The sequence below is a fragment of the Anolis carolinensis genome, chromosome 2 (genome assembly GCF_035594765.1).
Source record: "Anolis carolinensis isolate JA03-04 chromosome 2, rAnoCar3.1.pri, whole genome shotgun sequence".
Taxonomy (NCBI): Eukaryota; Metazoa; Chordata; class Lepidosauria; order Squamata; family Dactyloidae; genus Anolis; species Anolis carolinensis.
The window spans coordinates 233,279,112-233,304,662 of NC_085842.1; the positions used below are offsets into that span (position 1 = coordinate 233,279,112).

The following is a 25,551-nucleotide window of genomic DNA, read 5'->3' on the forward strand; positions in this document are numbered from 1 at the left end:
TCTGTAACAATATTGCTAGAAGAGAGTACACTCAGCCCTTTGTATCTGCAGATTCTGCATCCATGCATTCAACCAGCTAAGGATCTGACCTTCCCTTCCACTTGCTCTTTGATACTGGAGACCAAATGGTTTATGTGCTTAGGGAGAACCAGAAATACAGTGGCATAGTCCTTTGTTGGCTTTGCAGTGGCCAGAATTACTGGAACAATCTTATATGGCTCACAGGTGCAAAATCAAACACTTACCTTGTTCGTTGCCCATTTTATTCCTATTTTATATCTAAGACTTAGGCATTGGCATATTTTGCTATCAATGAGTCTTGCCTTCCTGGCTTCTCTTAGGGTGAATCTGCACTGTAGAATTAAGGCAATTTGACACCATTTTAACTGCCATAGTTCAAAGATATGTAATTGATGGGAGTTGTGCTTTCAAGTGTTCGTTAGCCCTCTATATCAAAGAGAGGTAGTACCTCACCAAACAACAAATTCCTGGATTCCACAGCACTGAGCCATGGCAGTTAAAGTGGTGTCAAACTGTATTACTTCTACAGTGTAGATGCATTCCTAGTGTTTGTGTTCCTTATCAATGATTTTTGCTGTCCTCACCACATTCTGATGTTAGTTGGCCACATGTGTTGTGAGTAAAATTTTGGAGGGTATGGATATACTATTACATATTATATTAAGTAATCATGTGAATCCCCAAAATCAGATAACCTGGCTGGGGCTAGCCATGGGCTTAATGGCAGCCCCATAGAAAACAACAAAGTCCTGAGCATTTTTCCTCCCGGCTAGAACTAGCAGCAGCCGGTTTTGAGACAGCATCACCATGTGTAGCGGTTTGAGAGTTGGACTACAATTGTGGCTTGATTCCCCACTCAGCCATGGAAACCCACTTGGTGATCTTGGGCAAGTCACACAGACCCAGAAAACCCAATGAAACAGGAAATAACACTTTCAAACCAGGAACAGAATTTTGTTATTATTAAAAAATTTTTTTATAAAAACTTTGAAAGTTCGCCAAAAATCTGAGGATAAGTCAAATGTTTTTAGATTTGGTGAGCTAACAGTGGTAAATGTGTTCTACACACTAGCAAGTTTCATTAGGATAGCTCAGAAAATGAGGGAGAAGCCCCTCAAGTTTCCCCATTGACAATAATGTTTTCCTTCATGTGCATGCGCATCCACCATTAACGAGGTGCATACGAAGATTCAGAAGTTTTGGAAAGTTTTGAACTTTTTGCTTCAAAATTTGGAAATGACTTTAGAAACGAAGCGCCAGTGCCCCCTACTTTCGAAGAGAGTTTAGAACAATTTTTTTCCTAGATCTCACATGCCTAGGCATTATATTATTTACACAGGCACCTAAATCAGGGGCCAGTCTGAAGCACTGCACAGGGAAAACAGGATGTGAACAGTTGTTCACACCAACCATGAAGTGCAAGGCTGCTCCAGAGTTTTGGCTAAGCTCTGGAGCATTCCCCGATTTCTGCTAACATGGGGTTAATAAAAATTGGGTTAATCATTTTTATCCAGTGTTAGGGATTGGAGATTTCTGAACATTGCCCCATGATTCTGGAAAATGGTCTGCATCTCCACTTGTCCATAGAAACCCACTGACAGGTTCACCTCAGGGTCAGAAATGACTTGAAGGTACAGAGCAGCAACCATATAGAATACCAAAAGCAAAAGCAAAATGCTTCCTCATTTGGGAAGAAGCTGATCATTTTCTTTTGACTCAATTCCTCCCACTGCCATGTTCCTCCCATATCACTGTACTTTATTTCACATTACCAAACCAATTGCTTTGCTCTCTGTGGAAATTACTTGAATTTTCAGCTCATGTCTGATTACAGAGATAGTACTTTCAACTGTATTGGGAATGCAACTGAGCATTTCAGTTTTTCTCCATATGGAACAAACATATGTACATAATCTTAAGCATCTGAATTAAATAAAAATATTTTCAATTTGATTAGGTTAGTGGGATATTACATGGGGGCTGGCTCTGTGTGCAACATTCTGAAAAACTTCAGAACTTAGTAACATCTGCGGGGACAATCTTCAATGTTGCTTTCTTTTCATAATCTCTTGCTTTTTATACTCATCAACAGAAGACTGAAAATATGATCTCATAGGGATTAAAAAGATAGGCCAGGTATAAACACGTTCACACTCCAGGTAGCTTTATCACTTGTATAATCCTGCCAAGGGATTTTGCTATGCTTTATTACAGATGTGGAGGAAAATGTATAGAAAAATGCAGTTTAGAAAAATTACTTTTCTGGACTACACTTTTCAGAATCCTACCACTAGAATGTCTATTGGCTGCACTGACAGGGGGATTCTAGGGTTTGTAGTCCATAAAGTAACATGTCTGGCTGATTAAAGAAAACCTGTCAATTGTGGAGTTCCTACACAGGCATCCCAGGAATTGGCTGGAGGCTGGGGTGCTAGTCATAAAGATCCTCTGACTGCAGATTGAGCAGATTGAAGGATGTCCCCCTCCTACCTCATCCAGCTGGATATGCTGGATCAGTTCTAGAGGAGAGCAGGCACAGAAAAAAAAGGGAAAATTAGCATTCTCTTGAGAATGCTATGGTTTCCTCTCTGGCAGGAGGTATTTTGTTTATCTTTTGGCCACGCTGTGCATTGGGTGTCCTCCCCCAAATGCTTCACCACTAGCTCTGTACTCACAAGCACTCTGAATTCTGATCTCGGGTCCCAGCTCTGCATGGGATACAGCACTTATCCAACATTCGCTTATCCAACGTTCTGGATTATCCAACGCATTTTTGTAGTCAAATTTTTCAATAAATCGTGGTATTTTGGGGCTAAATTCGTAAATACAGTAATTACAGCATAACATTACTGCCTATTGAACTACTTTTTCTGTCAAATTTGTTGTATAGCATGATGTTTTGGTGTTTAATTTGTAAAATCATAACCTAATTTGATGTTTGATAGGATTCTTCTTAATCTCTCCTTATTATCCAACATAGTCACTTATCCAACGTTCTGCCGGCCCATTTATGTTGGATAAGTGAGACTCTACTGTATATACCGATTGGCTGCAGTAGATTTTATGGTTTGAACTGGAATTTCTTGTGAGTTTTTAAAGCATCCCGTTTCTGACTGGGTGTGTGTTGCAGTGCTCGTTGGGGATGTACATTTTGTGCACACCCCAATATTGAGCTAGTTTGGGACTGGATTTTATTTCCTGTTTATTTCAAAGCTTTTGAACTTAGGCTTCCATTCTACATTTACTGCATCTTCCAGATCAACTATGTACTTAGTATCAAGCACGTGTTGAGCGCATGAGTGTATGGACAAGTATCTGTATATCAGAGTCTGCCCCAGTTTCTGTGCATGAGAATCTATGAACTGGGATGTAGAGATATTTAAACAGAGCATTAAAAAATCTTCCAGAGTTAGATGGTTTTAGACTTACCTGTTTGCATGATATATGTGTTAAATATTTAAATTAAAAAATTATTTTGTACAAAACGATGTGTTAGTAATAGTACTGTATATTTTGAGTAAAATACAGTATTTGCTGCCAAATATTGCTTGTGTGCAGAATAAACAATTTTATGTGTAGGGAAATATACTTAAGCAATTGTATATTCCTAAAATATTCTCTTTTTCCTCAATAAGGTGTGTTGAATACCAAGCCCTGCTTTTCCCACTCAGTATGTAAAAGTGACAGGTATTCTTTGCATTCCTCAACATGAGTTTAGTTTTACCAAGATTGAAACTGAGGGTCAGTTGCATATGTGTTCTCTGCAGCATATAGTTACTCCTTACTCACAAATCTTATTGAATGACCTTGGGCCAATTGCCATCTTTCATTCTATGTTACTTCAAAAGCTTCCTTAAAAAGCTAAAAGAATGGCAATGGGAAACAATGTAGATTGTTTCAGCTGCTCTGAAGAAAAGCAGGTTAAAAGTGTAACAAAGAAAAAGTTCCCAAAAACGATTTATGAAATTCAATTTAGCACATGCAAAGTGTAAGGAAAAGTTTTAAAAATGACTTTTTTTACTGCAGTTTCCCAAGTGGGAATGAAAGGGATAAATACCCATTGTTATTTCTGAGCAAGACAGTCAGCATGATGAAGTGACTTGAATTTTGGACCAGGACTCTGTGAGACTAGGATTTGAATCCACCACTCAGCCATGGAGATCTATGTGGCTGACTCTCTCAGCTTAAGAGGAAAACCATGGTCAACCTCCCCTGATTAAACCTTGACAAGGTAGAGTTGCCATATGTCTGAGGTGACTTGAAGGCACATAACGCTAACAACTTTTGGAGGATTCCAAAATGTACTTTTACTAAGTTGTTTCTGAGAGACAAAACGTTGTCACCCATAGGGATAGAGAGATGGGGAGAAAAACATGTAAGGACTACAGCAAGGGAACAAAATGAGAAGACAAACTTTAGGATTACCCTGAGTAGAGTGGAATAGATCTGTGTCTCACAGATTAATCAAGAGAAATGGGGCTACAAAGTGGAGTCCATAACATGCAAGTGTGGAGAAGACAAACCACAGACCACCAAATACAATGCAGTCTGAGCCCTGCCACACGCACACTTCTTATGGCAACACCAGAGGCACTCCAAGTGGGCAGCTACTGGTCAAAGAACATTTAGTATAATGCCAAGTTTTTTAAAAAAAAAAAACCTTTGTGTTTTCAAATACATTACAACTTGTACCCTCAGTTCGCTTCAGACACGATAAATAAAGTCAAGAGTAACGTTGAATATATTTAGGTAAATACAAAATAAATGCCATTTGAAAAAGTGTACTTATTCTGGAAAGGTGTCAACAAATGTGTCCTTCAGTTTGCTAAGTTATCGGATGCTCAAAAATAGTTTAGAATAATGCAGACTTAATTTCTGAAGACCTACCATTCTTCCTCTCCTACATAGAGTAGGCAGCATAGTCTACAAAAGCAAAAAACAATTGGCAGCCTACCTTGGGGGACAAGGCTCCAAGTTACAGGCTTTCAGCAACTGTGGGGGACGCCGGCTGCTGACACACAAATTGTCATCTGCAAACTCTCTGGTCTGTTTATTCAGGCAAGTCACCACTGCCTCTTGGACACCTGCACATATGCACACACAGAGATGCACACAGTTAAATTAAATACAATTTTAAAACCTCCATCATTTAAATTTTGAATGCAGACCCACGAGGGAAAAATGCAGACATGACAACTGCAGGGAGTTCCTTTTAGCTGCCATAGATATCCCGGCCTCTGGGAGAGTAATCTGACATTCTTGTCTGTCATCAGGGCAAGATCACACAATACTGTCGCCTGTTGAGCAGGACACAACTTTTGGTGTGTGAAAATACAGTGCCAAATGGCAGAGTGACATGTTCATTAAGACATGGGGATGTGCATCAGGGTGCAACAAACAATCAAACTGGAATGTCTTCTTTGGATATACAGTAGAGTCTCACTTATCCAACATAAACGGGCCAACAGAATGTTTGATAAGTGAATATGTTGGATAATAAGGAGGGATTAAGGAAAAGCCTATTAAACATCAAATTAGGTTATGATTTTAAAAATTAAGCACCAAAACATCATGTTATACAACAAATTTGACAGAAAAAGTAGTTCAATACGCAGTAATGCTATGTAGTAATTACTGTATTTATGAATTTAGCACCAAAATATCACGATGTATTGAAAACATTGACTACAAAAATGTGTTGGATAATCCAGAATGTTGGATAAGTGAGACTCTACTGTATTGCAAAGTGGAGGATATCTTGGATTTTTCTCTGATCAGGCAAACATTTCAGTTCCTTCAAGTTGTAGTATCTTGATCTAGAAAGAAATACAACTCTGCTGTCGTAAACTCCTGCTAAAAATGGGTATTCAACTAAAGTTTATAGATATGAAGAGGAACACTAAGGAGTGAGTGTGTGATCCGCTTTTCTGAACAAGACATGTAGAACAAGGCACAGACAATGAAGATTTCATGAACTTATTAGTATGAATGTTCTTTATTACTCCAAATCAAGACAGAAATGCTTGGAGAGCACACCATCTATTAAAACGATTTGGTCAGTGATAAATTAAGTGCTAAAAAACTGCTATTACTTTTTAGAAAACTTAAATTCACAGTGTAACCCTATGCATGTTTATTCAGAAGTAAATCAGTTTTTTTTTCAGTAGGAATTATTACCAAATAAGTCTGTATAGGATTGCATTCAATTACTCATTTAAAATGGCGATGTCTGTTATTAAATGTGTCAGCAAAAATGAGTTCTGGTTTTTTAGGGGGAGGGGGTTGTGGTTTTTTGATTTACCAATGGAGTGAGCCACTGTAGTGAAACAGTTTGAGTGTTTGAATTTCTGCTCAACACTGTATCAAATTAGGAGGCCTTGAGCAAGTCACTTTTTTCTAGGCAATCTTGCCTGGAAAACCCCATGATAGGTTTGTCTTAGGGTCACCATAAATTGGAAATGACTTGAAGGCATACAACAACAAAAAGGGGAAGTCCACACTTCTCCACAGTGCACATTAGTTTTGTTAATATGTATCATTTTAAGAAGACAGCTGGGATACTACTGATTCACCCTGTTTACACAATAGACCATAATATGGGGGCTTTGCCTTTCACTGGACCTCATCACATGGATGAGGTCCCTCAGGGCAATTCACCACCAGCCATGGTGAATCAGCAGGGCAGCAGGGCAATTCCTGCACCCTGCCTTGCCAGCAGATGATGCTTCCTCATCCCATGTGGGGAAGCATTGCTGCCGCAGCTTGGTCCCATAGTTTTCTACAGAACATGGGAAGCCTCCCATGTTCCTAGGCTGTACGTCTTCTGATGGCATCCAGTGAGAAGGAAGTGTCCCGAAAGCATCCTAAGATGCTTCATTTGCCTCATGTGATGAGGCTGACTGTTTGTATAGTGAGGTATCTTGGAAATCATTGCTTGAATGCCAGTCCTTCTGTTCCTATGGTGAAGACAGTGATGATCCAATGATAATATAGTTTGTAGTGATGAACCAGCATACTGTGCTAACAATTATTATTACTTATTATTACATTTATTTATACCCCACTTTATTTTCCCCGAACATGTTTTGTTCATATTCTAGATAATTCAGTAACTGAATCAGTATCTAGAGCTCAGGCATCTCCTACTGTAGATAAATTTGAGCCTTCTCTTTTCACAATAACACAAAAGTGGAAAAGAGGGGCAGGAAGAAAACTATGAGTTGGCTGAGAATTTCCCAAGCCTGGATCCAGTGCATGGTCTTCATCTCTGATTCAAGGGAAAAACAGATGTATATGCCTCTGGGTAGGCTAGTTTCCAGAGAAATTTCAATGGTAGGAGTAATTCAATACCAGAAATGCAAGGACAGATAAAAAGCAGTCCAAAAAGCCATCATTCTCCTCCCACTCTTAAAACCATGCTTTTAAAGTCCTACTTTGAAGTCTTCAACTTCCCTGGAAAAGCAAAGCAAGAATAAGGCTGTGACAGGTGCAATGTATCACTCAGCAGTGTCCTGGCATTCTGCAAGTACACACAAGTGCTAGGCCAATTATGTTAATTAAATCGAACTAAAATTTGCAAATGAACTGCAGCCCTCCAATATGTTTCCAGTGTTGCTCCATGTGTTGAAATATGCTGTCTGCCCTGAGAGCCAGACTCAAGGCATTCTTCTCTTTGCGACACAAGGGAGATGAGCTGCCTTCACTGTGAAGTTAAACTGTTTAGGAGGTCATCTGATTGTGATTTCAAGACTTAATTGAATTGTGACATTTAGTTTAGACTAAACCTCTGGCATCACTGCCATCACAGTAGTAAAAACAGCAGCAGAAATAGCAGAAGCTGCAGGGCCAGGATTCATTCACCAAAGCAGTGAGATCTTTTGAAGATGTTGGCTTATTTACAAAAGCATGAAGCAAGCTTGAGAAGATACACAAAGAAAGCAAAAATAACAATGCCACGGCCACATGTATTGAACCAACAATATGCCGGCTTTTTAAATGTCAAAGCTTTAGAAAATATAGCATGACTTTTTATAGCAATAAATCAGAGTATTGTTGCTGTGAACACCATGGCCCTTTTTGTTTTTAATCACAGTTAGAGTCAGTCCTGCCTTCTCATGCTTCACTCCCTATGAGTTCTTGGCACAACCGATAAAATAGCACAATTGGCCAGAGCTGCCCAGTGATTTTGTTCAGTTCTCCTTATGGTGGAACTGACATGACTGGCTCTTCTTAAACTAATATGTAGAACGGAATATCCTAATTCTTTAGTTTTAGCATTTCTCCCAGTTTTGTAACATGGAGCTTGGTTCAAAGAACTTACACTTACACACACACACATATTAATATCCAATCTATATCTATATCTGTTTGTCTGTCTGTCTGTCTATCTATCTATCTATCTATCTATCTATCTATCTATCTATCTATCTATCTATCTATCTATCTATCAGAATATGGAAATATGAATGTTGAACAATAAATATGAGCAACAAATTCAAATATAGTTGTGGGTACCTTTCTCTCTCTCTTTTTTAAAAAAACAACTACAGATTGGTGTTGAAATTGGAAGGTGCAAACTTATGGATGAATTAATACTGGTGTAGCTCGGATGGGCCTGAAAATGACTATATAAGGACAACACAATTCATGTATATTGTTTTTAACGCTTATTTATGTATTATGTGGTTGTTTGCAATGTTTGTTTATTCATACATTGACAGTGGTTGGTTTTGTATTGTATTTTAAAATGTTGGGAGCTTTGGGTCCCCATTTTGGGAGAAAAGTAGCATATAAATAAAGATTTATTATTATTATTATTATTATTATTATTATTATTATTATTATTATTATATCATCTATATATCCCTACCCCTTACTCACTACTATTCCAAGGTCTAGCTTAATTCTTAGGCAATAATCACATGTAATCATACAACATGTGAAAAATATGGCCTTCCCGTGTATTTTAGTAATTATCAGCTAGAAGGGGATTAGAAATCTAAGGAATTCAAAGCTTGGGGCCACTTCAGATAGTTCATTTTTTGGGTGTATACCCAATACTAAGTGCAAATGGAGACAAACATACAAAATATATGCTTGTATTGAAAAATCTGGTGGGAAAACCAGCTTTCAGATTGAGTAGCAAATCTGGGATGTTGTTACACAATGTGTGATACAGATGTTTTGGGACCAGCTGGAGGGGATATGTGAGTGTAATGGGCGTCACATGCTGCTTACTGTTGAAGAAAATGTCTATATTGCATGTTCTAGCAAGGAAACAATATTTTCTGCTGTTCTGTAAATCCTCACTCATTTATCCAGAATTGGGGCAGGAGAGCAGCTAAAGCACTAAAGATTAAGACATCTCACTTATGTTGCATTTAATATAATTAATGGCCATTTAATGCAGTTTAAAGTTAGTTTCAAACTGCAGCAGCCAGACAACAAACTCCCGCAGAAGGGCTAAAAAAACCCTTAATGTGTATCAGTGCTCCATGGTTTGTGTAATCACCATCTGAGTCCCAAATGAGTTCCACTTTACACTTTCTTCAATGCAGTTTGAGAACCACACAGAGAAGGAGGCCCCAACTGGCAACCACCACCCAGAGGACCTTTAAAGTGGCCACCCCATGGCTGTGGAACAGCTTGCTGGTAGAGCTCCGACATTTATATCAGCTGTCAGAATTTAAGACACAAGTGAAGACCTATCTCTTCCAGCAGGCCTACCCAGACAGTTTTAGTGATGAATTTTAATCTTCCACTCTATGTCTAACTTTTGTTTTGTGTATTTTAATATGTATTTTATGGAAATATGTCTTAACATGTGTATTCTATGGAGTGCTTTTCAGTGATTATGTGTTTTGATTATGTGTTTTAGCAATGTTGTAACCATCTCGACTTGTGAAGAGAAGCGGGTAAGAAATAAAATAATAATAATAATAATAATAATAATAATAATTATTATTATTATTATTATTATTTATAAATAGCTGTTCTAAAGAGTGAGAAAACCCCTCTTTATGAGATGTAGAGAAGAGGTAAAATGAACTCAGACTTTGCACAAGGAGTAAACTACAGCAACGGGTACAAGGCTGCCCTTCCTTTTAGGCCAGTGGTTCTCAACCTGTGGGCCACAGCCCACTGGTGGGGCATAAGACCTAAAATAAGGTCTGTGAGTCATGCGGGGAAAATCGGCTCTATATTATTAAATATGGTTTTTTGTGGGTGAGCAGATGGTGACTACTGGGGGACAAATGTTCTGTATCAGAAACTAGAGCTAGTGTGGTCTATCCAATGTAATTTTCTGAATCAGCACCCCAAATAACCAAACTGAATCTAAAGCTGACCAAAAACTGGTTCCTAACCCTTTTGGTATTAATGTTGGAGAATGGCCCCCAGTCAAGTGGTCCCTGGTCAAAAAAAAGTTGGGAACCACAGTTTTAGGCCATGTGAACCATCCACTCAGTGGTGAAGTTCCCCCAATTCACTGGGGAGAGCAGCTGCCACATCCTGGACAGTTTTCCAGAAATGGATACTGTCACGATCTGGACCTCCACTGTCTGTCTCAGTCTCACTCTGCCATGCTCTATCTTGATTTGTCAGAGACAGTCCTGATTTCTTTTCGGTCATCCCACTTTTTCAGCAGCTTTTAAAATGTCCCATTTTCTCTCTTCTCTGCCTAGTTTCTCCCTTTATCATCCATCAACTTACTGCAAACTGAGATCAAACTGCAAAAGTAGTTTGCACTCAACTGACTCAGTGAGGGAATAAGAGAGGAGCTGAAGGTAAGTGGCAACTGAAGGGATAATCTGGACCATTTCTAAGTCTTCCAAATGGTGGAAGGCGTTAACATAATGGAAAGGGCTCTCTCCAACTAATTCTGAAGACCTAAGTATTTTACAGGCTGGAAAAGTCAGAACATTGTAATAAGTTGTTGGTCCTATTATTCATGGTGCATACAAATTTCTAATAGCTGACCCTGTGCTGTTCCACATATGTACTTTCACAATAGCAAGGAGCATAGATTCCTGGACAAAAATTCTACAATAGTCGGCACCATTGTCAGAAAGTTGCTATCCATTAAGGTGCCTATTTGCAATATGTAAGACAACAATGCGAAGATTTCTACAATATAAAACATGTTGTTTCCCAATGTTTTCAAAGATTCTTCAACTGAAGGAGGGAAGGGAGGAAGAGAGTGATTTATTTAGAAGGGAGATATTAAGCCAAGAAAATGTATACATCACATTTCCTGCATTTTAGTGTTTGGCAGTTTTGAATCAAGTCTCCCACCCCCTCCAGCTGAATAAATTAACTCAGCAATAAAACAGTAAATAATAATCACTGCTCTGCATACGCAGAAGGGAAGACCTGTAGCTCTATTATGGAACACATGTTTTGCATCCTAAGTTCATTTTCTGGCATTTCCTGATATGGTGGGAAAGAATCTTCCTTGAAACCCTTGAGAGTTGGGGCAATTGAAGTAGGACTGGGCCAGGGTTGGGAAATTTAACCCCTGGTGTTGAATCCAACCCAATGGGCTTCCCCAAATGGCCACACTTTTATGACGCAATACTATCATTTGGAAAGTCTTCTGCTTTTTTATGTGCTTCTGCTTGGGATGGGACTCCTCGGTTATCTAAAGCTCATTCACAAAAATCTCTCCCCCACCCACTGGGTGAGACGGTTAAAGGTTCTTTTTTGCACAAGAAGACCATTCACTTTTTCTTTTCTTTTCTTTTTGTGCAAATGACTTCCACGCTCCTTTGTTACATGGACTGTAACAGGGCTGGGTGGGTTGTGGCCATCTCTTTGATCAACAACCTTGTCCTCCTGTGTTTGCTTTGTGCATTGTACTTTGCTTAACAAAGTGGAAATAGTAGCTACTTGCAGAAATTGTGGAGACGGGGGCTAGGATGGAAGAAGGTCTCATTGTTCTACTACGCTTTTGAAGGAGGTGAAATATCTCATGGTCAGGATGTGTCAACTGGTTGAAGCAGTTCTTCCCATTTGGAATGGGACTTTTTTATATTCACATTCCCCCACTCATTCTAGGAGTTGAATGGCCTCAGTTATTGGCACAAAACACTCTAAATTAGATTATGCTGCTTTGATTCCTTTTTTTTTGCATTTGATTCCACTACAATTAAGGTCTTATTTCAAATTGGTATTAGCTCTGTGGAAACAATACTGAGCTAGATGGATCAGCAGTGGCACAAAAGACCTACTTGTGTCTGTATCATTCAGCAATAACTACAAAGTGCATATTTGTGGCAACCAAAGTTATTTTGAAAAAGGATTTTGTTATATAACTCATTATAATATTCCCCAAGCTCTTTCTCTTTTACGAAAGTATATTTTGCATTACTCATTGTTTTTACATTTCTTTTGGAAGGCAGTGGGAATAAGAAAATGGTATACTGCTTTAATTTCCCCAAAACATTTTAGCTCCTTGCTCCAAGCCTTAGTTAATTAATTGGAGCTATTACAAAGATCAGCCATTATTAGGCATTTAATACAGGTTGAGTATCTCCTATATATTTTTTTGAGACCAGAAGTGTATTAGATTTTAGATTTGGGGGGGGGGGGGGTGTGTGGATCTGGAATAACTGTATTTACATGTATGCACATAATGAAATAGCTTGGAGATGGGACCAAACTATGAAGCTCAGGAGTACTTCTGGATTCAACTTCATTGAATGTTCAAGTAATTTAGACAGCTTGAAGGATTTCTGTTAAACTTCGGCTTGCCCACCAACTATGATCATTCATGACTACAGGAGCTGATGCACTGATAAATTCCCATGTAGATTGCTGGGATGCATTGCATGTGGGATTGAATTTGAGGACAAAATGGAAATGCAGGTAGAGTATAATAGACTCACCAAGTTGTAGTTGGGAACATCTAAATAATTGATTTGAAGGGAATGCATTGTCTGCCAATATGCTTCTGGTGCATGTTCAAGGTGTTCATAATCTCCTAAAGGACTTAGAACAAGGGCAGAGAATGTGTGGCTTTCTAGATGTTTACAACCTACAACTCCTCTCAGCCTCACCTAGCATGACCAATGCTAAAGAAGTTGCAATGCAAAATATCTGAGGCGTCAAAGGCTTACCACTTCTGACTCAGGACCTTAATATCTGTTGGAGAATTCTGTCTATTTGTTGTTCTTTTTTGCTATCAAGTATGTTTTGGCTAATGACAACCCTGTAAATGAGAGGCGTCCATGGCCCCCAGTTACCAATAGCTTTGCTCAAACCCTGCAAACTTAGGGCCAGGGCTTTTTTGATTGAACCAATCCAACTGAAATATGGTCTTCCTCTTTTCCTATTGCCTGTCATTTTAATAAATCCTTATCGCTTTTAACAAAAACAAACAATCACACAAAAAACATAATCCCACATTGCATCCAAAATGAGATTCATTAGTTTAGTCATTTTGGTTTCCAGTGAAAATTCAGCCTCAATTTGCTCTTGGGCCCATTTATTTGTTCTTCTGGTATTCTATGGCATCTGTACAACTCTCCTCTAGCACTACATTTCAGGAAAGTTGATCTTCCTGACAGCTTTCTTCACTGTCCAGTTTTCACAAACATGTATAGAAATAAAAAGTAATATGGTATTCAATACCCATGTCCAAATTTTAAAACATATGCTCCAACGTTTGAAGCAATACACTGTATGAGGACTTCTCAGATTCAGCTCCTTCTTATGAGCTGACCAATTCCTAGAGTGATGATTGGTACTTATACTGGCCTCATGTCTGCATCACATTAAGATTTGTTTATTTCCTCGGATCTTGGGGTCTTATTAAGCTCAGTTGTGCACTACCATGACTGATTTTATATACGAGATGGAACTTACACTGAATTCCTTTTGTTGATTGTTTATGCAATGAGATCTATTGATACAGGGTAGAATAGAAATGTTATAATAAAACAACATAAATGAAACAAGGTGGCATTTCCTATGAAAGTGAAGCTTTATGATCCCGTTGTGTGATGAACGTATATCTTACTTTCACCCCTGATGGTTTTCAAGAGATAGAAGGAGAAATACAATACAGAAACAAGTAGCCTGGTATAGATTTGAATGTTGGGATTTTTATAATCAAATCACACCATTCCCAACTCCAGATAAACAAAAAGTGGGCAATCTGGGTTGCTGTGAGTTTTCTGTGCTATATCTCACAACCTCTGAGGATGCCTGCCATACATGTGGGCGAAACCTCAGGAGAAAATGTTTCTGGAACATGACCATACAGCCCAGAAAACCCACAGCATCCCAGTGATTCTGGACATGAAAACCTTCGACAACACAGTGGGCAATTTGCAATAAACAGCTGAACTTTTATTTTTGATCTTGATAATCCTTAGAGAAAGATGGGATAGGAAACAGATTTTCTACCAAATTTATTGAAACTCCAGGTTCCTCCACCTCTCCACTCTTGGAACCACTTCAAGTGAATATTGTAAGAACTGCTAGCTGTAGGCTGTATTTCAGAGGAAGGAACTAAGAAAACCACCTTTGAATATGCCTTGTCTAAGAAAACTCCATAAAATTCATGGAGCTACCATAAGTAGCCAGGTAACTTGAAGCCACATACAAACAAGCTTTTTAGAATTGGTACCTGAAGGTACTTTTTCTAATTGTTTTCTCCTCTTATCCTTTTGATATTGTTTCATGTTTCTGAGACTATAATCTGAAAAGCAGAAATCTCTTATTGGTTGTTTATAAACTACTTCTGGAGATGTTTTGGTTGAAGAGCAAATATGTTCAAATTTGTACGAAAATGTCTAGTTGTTCACTTTCTAGAGTATTTTAGTTGTACAGATTACTGCTCATAATTTTAACATAACGAAACTGAGCTTCTTTTTTCTTGAAAATCCCTACTGATTACAAGTAGGAAATTAAAATGCTACATGGTGCAAGGGAAGACATGACATGAATCTAAGTAGCTTTCAGTTCACTTTCAATATACCATCAAATGGGATTTGCAATGTTTATATCTTCAAGAATAGCATAATTGTTGCATGATACTTGATGACAGCAGTGGAAAATGTAGCCACCGAATGAAGACTACATTTCTAACTAGTTCCTTCTGGCTGCTACTCCTCTGAGCGTGAAAAGCTGCTCCTGTGCCTCTCAAATTTGATCTCCGGATGGTATAAAAACAATAAAATTAACACGATCTGTCATGTAACTGTGGGAGACATAAAATTGCTTGGAACCCATTTATTTCATTTTTATTTGTTTACTGGCAAATATATTTTTTAAAACATCCCTGGTCGCAGCTACTTTAGATATAATCGAAATACTCAGATTAGGTGTTTTTACCATGGCTACATATTTCTATGTAACATGTGTACAAGAAGAGACAGTTCTCTAAGCTCTAGGGCAGTGCCATTTGACTTTTTACATTTCATAATCACATGTTGCAAATAAAACTGACTTGCATAACTTTACAAGCCATTATGCTTCAGAATTTGTTACCTCTCACCTCCATACTTTGCTATGATGTAGAAATATGGTAAGGCCCATGTCTATCCATCTTAAAGCATATGAGGGGCCTCCTTAAAACACTGCACTTCTAGGAGGTCCATCAAGTTGCTCTCCAAAAGCTCTTGGTCCAGTACCAGTGAACTGGAAGGGGCAAAACTAAACTGGGAAAATGGTCAGATATTTAATCTCTAATCAAAGTATATGTAGTGCATCTAATTGATAGGATGACCAATAGTAGATATCCAATGACGTAGCGTTTTATTTTAATAATAATTATTTATTTCTCTTTCTAGACCTCCTTGTCTAAGTGGATGTGTGCCTCTCTCTGTAGAACTAGATTTAAATTATTCTATACTTCTGGGCCAACCTGACCCACTTTTTAGTCAGCCTGTTCCTAGGTTGGAATATTTGGCTTTTTGGGGTCAGGAGAGCTTACTTGTATTTATTTAGTTACTACATTTATATCCCACTCTTCTCATCCCAAGAGGGGGACTCAGAGAGCAGCCTTACAGAAAGGCAGCAATTTGATGCCATGAACATAGAGTATAAATAAACATACACATTGAAACCAAAAATCAACAGCAATATTAAAAAATTATTAAAATTACATCATCCAGAATCAAAATCCAAGGCTGTTCCATTAGTCGTTTCACTATGCCATATACTCAGATTGTACTAACTTGATAGCCAAAAGCTTGGTCCCATAACCAGGGTTTTTTTTTTGTTTTTGTTTGTAGAGATGTGGCAAATTTCTGAGGGCCAAACAATAGGATATGCATTTTTTAAACTCTAGAGTAAATATATGCAGATATGATCTGGACTGGTGGGGGTGGTTGAGTAGAAGGGAGTTAAGCAAAAGCAGCCGTAGCAACATCATTAACTGGGACAATGTTTGTTTTCTTTTTTGAACACTGGGACAGAAGACTTGAACTTAAAAATAAAAAACACATGGGGGAGAGGGAAGGTTTAACCCTCTCTCCCTTGAACAGGTACCAATCTGGATTTACTGCATATGCATTTAAGCAACCTTTGATCTTCCAGGTGTTTTGTACTTTAGTTCCCAGCACTCCTGACTGTCGGCAAAGCTATCTGAGATTTCAGGTTGTTGAAATCCCAGGCCCCTTCTACACTGCCATATAATCCAGATTATCAAAGCAGATAATCTACATTATATGATTTGAACTGGATTATATGAGTCTACACTGTCATATAATGCAATTCTGGATTTTATGTGGCAGTGTAGAAGGGGCCACAGACACATGGAAGACCAAAGATTAGGAATAATTGCTAAGGAGGGGCTATAGGAAGCTGCATGATATATGTTGCGTGGCATTGGATCCTGAGTGGGGAACTGTCTGAATTTTAATGAAAAACCCACATTAAGTGTACTTAAGGCAAGGTAAGTGGACCTGGGATTGCTTGAAAGTGTGATTTCCATGACCATTAGGGCCTGATTACTTGTCTTGGAAGGGAGAAGGTGCCAGATGACAAGAAGCACTATTAAGTTTTTTATGAAATTCATTTCCTAGACCATTGTAGAAATGGAACTAGCCATCTTTACCATTTTGAGTAAGAAACCAGCTAAACTAACTTGGCTTCTTCAGCAAGTTATTGACCTATTTCCAATGTTGAGTTTGTAGGCAATCTTGTTGAGCAAAAAATCACTTAATGACTTTGAATAAAATGAGTTAGCAGATCCAGTCTAGATTGACCTTTTTGACCCAGTTTTGGCACTGAAAAATGACTTGGTGAGAGCTGCTCTTGGGTGTAATACTCAATTCACATAATGATTTTGTTGGGATCAATAATGTAAGATGTTTGTGTGTGTGTGTGTATAATGACTTCTACAATATTGCAGAAATGCATGACTTTATGTCATTTAAAATCTTCCCTATTTCTACTTTTAAAACAAGGTGGTATGGAAACACTATGCTGGGCAATAGAGGTAGCTGCGCTAATTCAAGATATGAATCATGATTCATTTTTTACTAAATAATTGTTATTGTCTAAGTTAATTCATTCCATATTAAATGCTCACAAATTCATTACTAAGACATTGCTCCTCTATTTTTGCATGCCATAGCTCAGCTTGAAGGCAAGTTAAGAAACTTGAAGAAAGAGAGAACTGTAACGGCACTATTTCCATAAGCAATTAGAAGAAAATGATGAAGTCGACTCAAATGGATTGGACATTATGTGTATTAAACAATTCCCATATTATGCATAAACGGTGATCCTTCTTAACTTTTAACCTTAGTGCCAAGTTTATTAGCTTCAGGCAATCTTCTACTTAGTTATTTCTGCCATATGTCTCCCCCGCAATCCTGCCCACCCCCACTGTTCTTAGATCCAAGCTAATGTCATTTGGTAGGATATGCTATCAAAACCAGCTGAGTCTCCAGTAGATTCAGTAAGGAAATACATATGCAACAGCCCAATGCTTGATATCCATATGTGTCTACTTACAAAAGCGAAAGTCAGGCAATGCAAAGAAAATGACACCTGATGCTTCCTGCCACAGCCTTGCTCTTTAAAAACACAGTCCTCTGGCCCAAATGTAAGTGGTCAGCAGGAAATGTAAATAACCAGACTACTACATTAGTCATATGAAAGACCCCAGCTGTGAATTTTGATACCTTCTAGATCTGAAATGGTATTACATCTGGACTTTATTTTCAATAGTTCTCCTACAGAGCCACTCTTCCTTTTCAAACAAGGAAAATAGAAGACTGAGGCCAATTCTCACATTACAGCTGCCATGGCAAAGCTGGTGGAAAGAGTGGTTGCAAATGTGCGAAAACTGCACAACATATGGATTATCCGCATTGAGCCTGGAATTCCTATTCATTATCAGGCACCTCAAAAATGTATGGTGCAGCGGAATGGAGCCACGATCGTGAAAAAGTACTTTCGGCAGCTTCTACTTGGCAATCACAATGTGAAATGCTATTCTTAGTCTGTGTCCATATCTCTTTCTATCTTTGCAAATCAAAGTTGTTTCTATGTTTGCAAATCAAAGACTTTGAGAATAAGATTTTTGTAATATTTGCAAAAGTGCAGAAGTACAGTCTTTGTCTACAAAGCAGAGGCAAAAACAATTTTAGCAACATCCTTATTGGAAGCACAGTGCATACATGAATGTCATGCTACAGAGTTCTGCCATATTTTTCTGTGTTAGTAAGGAAGATGTTTAGCAATGCAGCACCAAGCATGACATTGTAAAGCTTTCAAGATGCCATTAAGCACCCAATTCAGCCTTAAAGGTCTGGGAGACATGAGTAACATCAAATGCAGAATTCCTCAATAGTTCATAAACTGAAGCAGTGGTTTAGAGGCAGGGGATGGTGAACCATTGCTTCAGATCTTACCTCAACCATTAATTTAATGATCAACCTAAGTAAAGTCACTTTTTGAGACACCCCTTTCCCTGGAACAATGATACTGATGTATCTTACAAGGCTGTTGAGACTTTGATAATGCATTCAGGAAGTATAAAATGTTCTTCTCACATGTTAGATATTATATATGTTAGCTAGACATTAGATAGGTAAAGGTTTTTTCCTGACATTAAGTCTAGTCATGTCCAGCTCTTTGGGTTGGTGCTCATCTCCATTTCAAAGCCGAAGAGATGGCGTTGTCTGTAGAACCTCTAAGGTCATGTGGCCGGTATTGACTACATGGAGTGCCGTTAGACATTACATACACATATAGTGTTATTTTTTTTCTACAAACTACAGCAAGGTAGAACAGAAGGTACAAAATAAATTCAAAGAGTATAGATTATTACTACCATGGGGATTTATGAAGTATTGAGTGTAGTAGGTACTGTACCATTTAAAAAGAAAACATTAAGTTTCATTGTGGAGGTAAGAATTTTAATAAAGTTGTACTTAGCAAGAGAGAAAACAATACAAATCACTTAAGTGGCTTGAGAATGAGAAGTCAACTAACTTAGCAGTCCAGAGCCAGTTCAATGAATTATACGATTTTCTCTGGCTACAGGGTAAAAAGAAGATGATGCTAAAATTGGAAAAACTGGAACTCACCTCCGCCGCAAGACTCAGAGCACTCTGTGAACCCTTCGTACTCCCAGTCATAGAGTTCGTCGAAATCTTGAGAACCACCATAGAAAAGATCTGTTTCTTCTGGACTGTATTCACCAGTGTCTCCATTGCAAGGGCCACCATAACATGCTCGTTCAGAGGCTGGTTTAGGCCCTTCACATTCATCAGTGGGCAAATCTGCCACAGATTGGGAGAAAGACAGCAGCACTTGGCACTTCACCAAACGCACTTGGATTCCCACACCACAGGTCACACTGCAGGCAGACCAGGATTCAGGAATAAACCTATGGAAATGAAGACACAAAGGAAAGAAAGGGGAGAGGGAGAATAAGTGGAGGAGAGAAAGCAAAAATAACAACCATCTGTTCAAGATGCAGGGAACTCATTGACTGTGCATAGAAATAGTTGAGGGCTTTCATGATTGCTGGAATCATAAAACACAGAGTTGGAAGAGAACACAAGGGCTATCCAGAACAATTTCCTGCCATGCAGGAACACACTTGGAAAGTCATGGAGTTCCAGCTAGAACAAGACATACAATCAATTGAATCAACTGATTCAATTAGGCAATTAGGATTAACAACTGGATTTAGGACAAAATAGTGTTTCCCAAACTCTGGTCTTCCAGGTGTTTTGGACTTAAGCTCCCAGAAACCCTGATCATGGCCAAGTTAGTTGAGCCTTCTGGAAGTTGAAGTCTAAACACCTGGAGAACTAGAGTTTGCAAATTACTTCTCTAAAAGATACTCTGATTACTAGAGAAGCATGATCTTGACACATCTATAATGCTTGACATATACCAAAGCAGTGAGGGTTAAGTGCATCCATGTATAAAAGGAAGTGGAAGAAGGAAAAAAGATTATTATTATGTATCTAAGACTCTTCGTCCTCCCTGTCTTTTTATATTGATTCAGACTAACATGGATATTAGTTAGAGAACTGTCACATCAAAATATATCACTGTAGATCGTATTGCTCTTTTTGCAAAACAGGATAATTTGCAGCTGTCTATGTGAACTGTTTCCAGTGAAAAATATTGTCTGAGCCGATGTTAGAGGAATTGAAAGACTTTTATGTAACATTATCTTTGTGACATGCAAATCATCAATTGGCATTGCAGTCAGTTCAGTGTACGTGTGAGAAACACACAGATAGAGGTACAGTACCTACATGCTACTTTCAATGTTTGTTCTTTTTGGTTGGAGAAACATGCAGGAGAAGATTTTAAGGGCAGTATGAGGTCTGAAGGGCAGCATTCAAGGTGGGGACATTCATTAGTGTGAGATTGTACTTAAGATGTATTCCTTGCTATATCTCTCTAGTATGAAATATCTCAGTGCAAGACAGGGCTTCTCTCTACGGGCTAAAAAAAATCATACTACGAATGGAACACTGGCAGTCTTCACAATGCACAGTGACTTTTTTTTTTGCTATACTCTGACTTTGCCACACATTAGGTAAAGTCAGGAGATATTCCACAGTTTGCTTTAAGCTCCAGAATATCCTAGGAATTCAGGACAATTTGCATAGCAGGATTGGTCAACATCTTTATTGACTTAGATGAAGGGTTAGAAGGCATGATAATCAAGTTTGCAGGCAACACCAAATTGGGAGGGATAGACAATACTCAAGAAGACAGGAGCAGAATTCAAATGATCTTAACAGATTAGAGAAATGAACCGAAACTAACAAAATGAAGTTCAACAGAGACAAATGCAAGATACTCCACTTAGGCAGAAAAAATGAAATGCAAAGATATAGAATGGGAGGTGCCTGGCTCGATAGCAGTATGTGTGAAAAAGATCTTGGAATCCTTGTGGACAACAAGTTAAACATGAGGCAACTATGTCATGTGGCGGCTAAAAAAGCCAATGGGATTTTGGCCTGCATAAATAGGAGTATAGTGTCTAGATCCAGGGAAGTCACGCTACCCCTCTATTCCACCTTGGTCAGACCACACCTGGAATTCTGTGTCCAATTCTGAGCACTGCAATTTAAAGGAGATGTTGACAAGATGGAATGTGTCCAGCAGAGGGTGACTAAAATGATCAAGAGTCTGGAGAACAAGCCTTATGAGGAGTGGCTTAAAGAGCAGGGCATGTTTAGCCTGCAGAAGAGAAGGTTCAGGGGAGGGGACATCAGTAGAGGTGACTGTGGCAGCATACGCTCAGATGCTGTTTCATAGCTGGGTAGGGTTTCTATTTGGTTAACTTGCCTAATGTAGATGACTCCAAAGAGAGCCTCTGTCTTCACTGAAAAAAAAAAAAAAAGGGGGGGGGGTTGTGGATTTAACCATCCAGCTTCAAAATTCTGTCCTTTTGTAGGTTCCCCTCCTTTGTGCTATCTCAAGCAAATAGTAATTACAACAATTCAACTGTGGCCAAAATGTCTTTGTTATTCAAAAGCAGGCTAAAGATCACACGATACATCCTGTCAAACAAAACTATGCATTTGCACACAATACGTTTGCTCAAAGTAAAAACAAAAAGAATAATGCAGTATATAGTTTTAAAAGAAACTCTTCACTGGCATAAAGTGTGCTGCGTAAAGTATAATTTACTCATTATTAATCATGCTACTGTGCACTGTAATTCATAACTGAAGTGCAGGAAATAACACCAGGAAGTTATATGGAATTTTTTTCTTCCCAAACAGATACTTTGCATGTTGAGTTATGAGTCTGGAAGGGTAGGTTTATGCTATGCAATAACTTGCTTCAAAGAGAAGAAGGGAACCTGTGGTGCTGAGAGCAATAAAACATGCCAAGCTGCCATTAGAAACTCAACATTTACTAATAACAAACATATTTTAAAGTTTAGTAACAGTGCTGCTTTGCTCAGATTCAGAGGAACAGAAGTGTACCCCACTTGCTTAATATAAGTTTAAAAGTGAATGTTTCCTTTCCTGCCTACAAGTTAGTCAGTAAATTCCATTTTCCAGTTATTACCCATTACACTTTTCGTTTCACAAATCACAGCAAATATCTTGCATTTTTACCCATGCATGCATTGTCAGGAACATCAGATAATCATAGTTCTGAAAAATGTAAAGGTAAAGGTTTTCCCCTGACATTAAGTCCGGTCGTGTTTGACTTTGGAGGTGGTGCTCATCTCCATTTCTAAACCGAAGAGCCGGCATTGTCCGTAGACATCTCCAAGGTCATGTGGCCAGCATGACTGAATGGAGTGTTGTTACCTATTGATCTACTCACATTAGCATGTTTCACCCCACTCCTTGGATTCGAACCACTGACCTTTCAATCAGCAAGTTCAGCAGCTCAGCGGTTTAACCCATTGTGCCATCTGGGGCTCCTAGTTTTGAATAAATGGAACTGCAATTTCCATTGCTAACAGAATTAAATAAATATTTGGATTTAGATAACCCATAGATTTGGATCACTACAATTATTATAATTCAGATTCTTTGAAACCCAGTGAATTCACATGATAAGGAACTTGACATTTACACAACAGAACTTGTGGACAAAAAAGGGAATGGACATTGCATTCATTCTGTGAACTTCCTGCAGGACCTAGACACAAAATAGTAAACAATACATAGAAAAACAATTATGTGATGTGCAGATTTATTAAATTCAGTTTCCATCAAAGGTTCTGATGACACTCTCTAGAGAGGGATTGCTGTGCTAAATTTCTGCCTAATGAGAAATGGGTGTTGCAGGTGACAAAAGCCATTTCTGCAATCATTTCTGACCTTATACAAGAGAGAAATAGATCTGGAGGAAGGGAGTTGGGTTCTCTTGTATGTTTCTTCTTTGTCTGTTCTATTTCTTCCACTACTATACACTGAGGCTGACTAGTCCCTTCCTAGTAACACTTTCAATCTTCTGGCTCTCATCCATACTAACAGGGCACCCTCCCAGCAATCAAAGAGTCTTTGCATCCAAAAGAGGCATTGAGTGGGGTAGGTCAGCAAAGATGGGGGCGTTTGTCAGAGCAGACCTTCAAAGAAAGAGGCAAGGAGTGGGCTTTGCATGTATATAATGAACCTACAGTAGAGTGCAGTGAGTTGTCAATAAAAGGCCACAACTTTTATTTGCCTAGCTCCGCAAACCTTCTGCCAACCTAGCAGTTTGTAAACATGCCAATGTGAGTATATCAATATTGCTCCGGCGGGAAGGCAACGGCGCTCCATGCAGTCATGCCGGCCACATGACCCTGGAGGTGTCTATGGGCAACGCCGGCTCTTTGACTTGGAAATGGAGATGAGCACCAACCCCCACAGTCAGACATGACTGGACTTAAAGTCAAGGGAAACCTTTACCTAGCTCCGCAAACAGTCATTCAGTTTGCCTCAAACTACCCCATCTTTCCAATGCTATTATGATCTGGCAGGACTCTCCTTGCAAACTCTTTTTTCCAGGGAAATCTAGAGTAAACAGAAACTTTTTGAAAATCACATTCCACTTCAAAAACAGTTGTATATTGTATTTTTAAAGAGCTTTGGCATCAAGATGGGAACTATTTTTTTTCCTAGTGTGAATCAAACTCTTCTTTTTCATTTTCCCAACCAAGCAGTTGGCACAGGTAAAAGTTTCTCTTTACAGAATACAGACTTTGGGCGGACCTACTACCCTGGGGATGATCCAGTGTAGTGCACACTGGATCAACTCCAGAATGGTTTCCCCAGCTGCCACCATCATCTACTGTGGAAGTGGGAGGGAATCCCGACTGCTCAGTGACAGTGAACCTGGTTCAGTGCTGCTGGATGGCTGCCTTTACTGTCCTCTCAGTGATGCGCTGGTCTCCAACCATAACATGGGTCCACATAGTTGGCTGTTGCCTGCAGTGACATGAGCTGGGATGACAAGGGGTGAGGAGAGGAGGACCCATACTTTTAAAAATTTGCTTTGGAGTTTGAGGCTGGGGGAAAAAATATGAAGACTGAGAACCATCCAGGGAGTCATTATTGTCTCCTGCTAACCCGCTTGAACAGTTCTCATATACTTTGAGGGATGGGTCACGTTGCACACACTGATCAGCTCTTGCAAGTCCATCTTCCATTGGCCTTTCATGGAAGTGGGGGGGGGGGGGAGTACATCCCAACCCAAATGTACATTATATATCCAGCAATGGTGAGTTGGATGGTCAGCCAAGGGACAGTCTGGGTAGAATTTGTTTTGGAGGCTCAATTCCACTGACTGTGAGGACATGCCAGATCCTATGAGCAAAAGGGGTGTAATTACTTTCTGATGGGTGATTTGCCATCAATAGTGCTTATGTTATATCAATAATTTGAGCCATTATTCAGTATCAAGAACCCTTAGTCTTGAAATTATTCTCAGTTCTTCACTGAGATGTTATGGATTGTTGACAATGGAAGAATTATAATGAGCTAATTGTCCAAAGATTATTTTAAAAAGAAGATCCCCCCACTTAAAACAATTTATTTTTTATTTCTCTGCCATCAGATCAAATTATCTTTCCTTTTAATGTCAAGTTTGTTCAACTGTTTAATAAATTCCTTTCTCTTCAGACAATAAGGTCCAAGTTCTTTCAATCTATTTAAAAAAGTATTTGAAATTCAGAATTTGTGGTTGAGAATATGGTTCCTCTGATAAAGATCATCTCATTTATGTATGTTTTTAAAAACAGGATGTACTCTGCTATTTTTAACAACTATTAGCTGTGAGAATATCCATATTTTGTTTTGGCACTGAGAAATCACATCCAGTTATCTTCAAAATTCTCTGGAGCAAAGTACAGCAGTACATATTGAGAAAGTACTGGCAATGAAATGGGCCGGCCAAAAGAAAAAGCATATAACTTGATCCAATGTCCCAACCATGAGAAGTTCTTCCAATTGTTTTAACGAGCAGTAGACTGCAGCCATACAAAATATTTCTATTAAAACATCTCCTCCAGTGTGTTGCCATACAGATGTTTTAGACTACAATTTACAAAAACACACAAGGAACAGACAAGCACTTGCATACATGGCTCCA

General features: G+C 38.8%; 1 protein-coding gene across 2 annotated transcripts in view; it reads right to left on the reverse strand.

Annotated features, from left to right (window-relative positions):
• Nucleotides 1-25,551, reverse strand: part of adamtsl1 (ADAMTS like 1) — a 671,866-nt gene that overhangs the window by 111,314 nt on the left and 535,001 nt on the right. For both annotated transcript variants that reach the window (XM_062971884.1, XM_008103489.3), the window contains 2 exons: nt 19,569-19,870; nt 4,976-5,105 (listed from right to left, as the gene is read on the reverse strand). In XM_062971884.1, the coding sequence (XP_062827954.1) occupies nt 4,976-5,105; nt 19,569-19,870 (432 nt within the window). The remainder of the gene's footprint in view (nt 1-4,975; nt 5,106-19,568; nt 19,871-25,551) is intronic.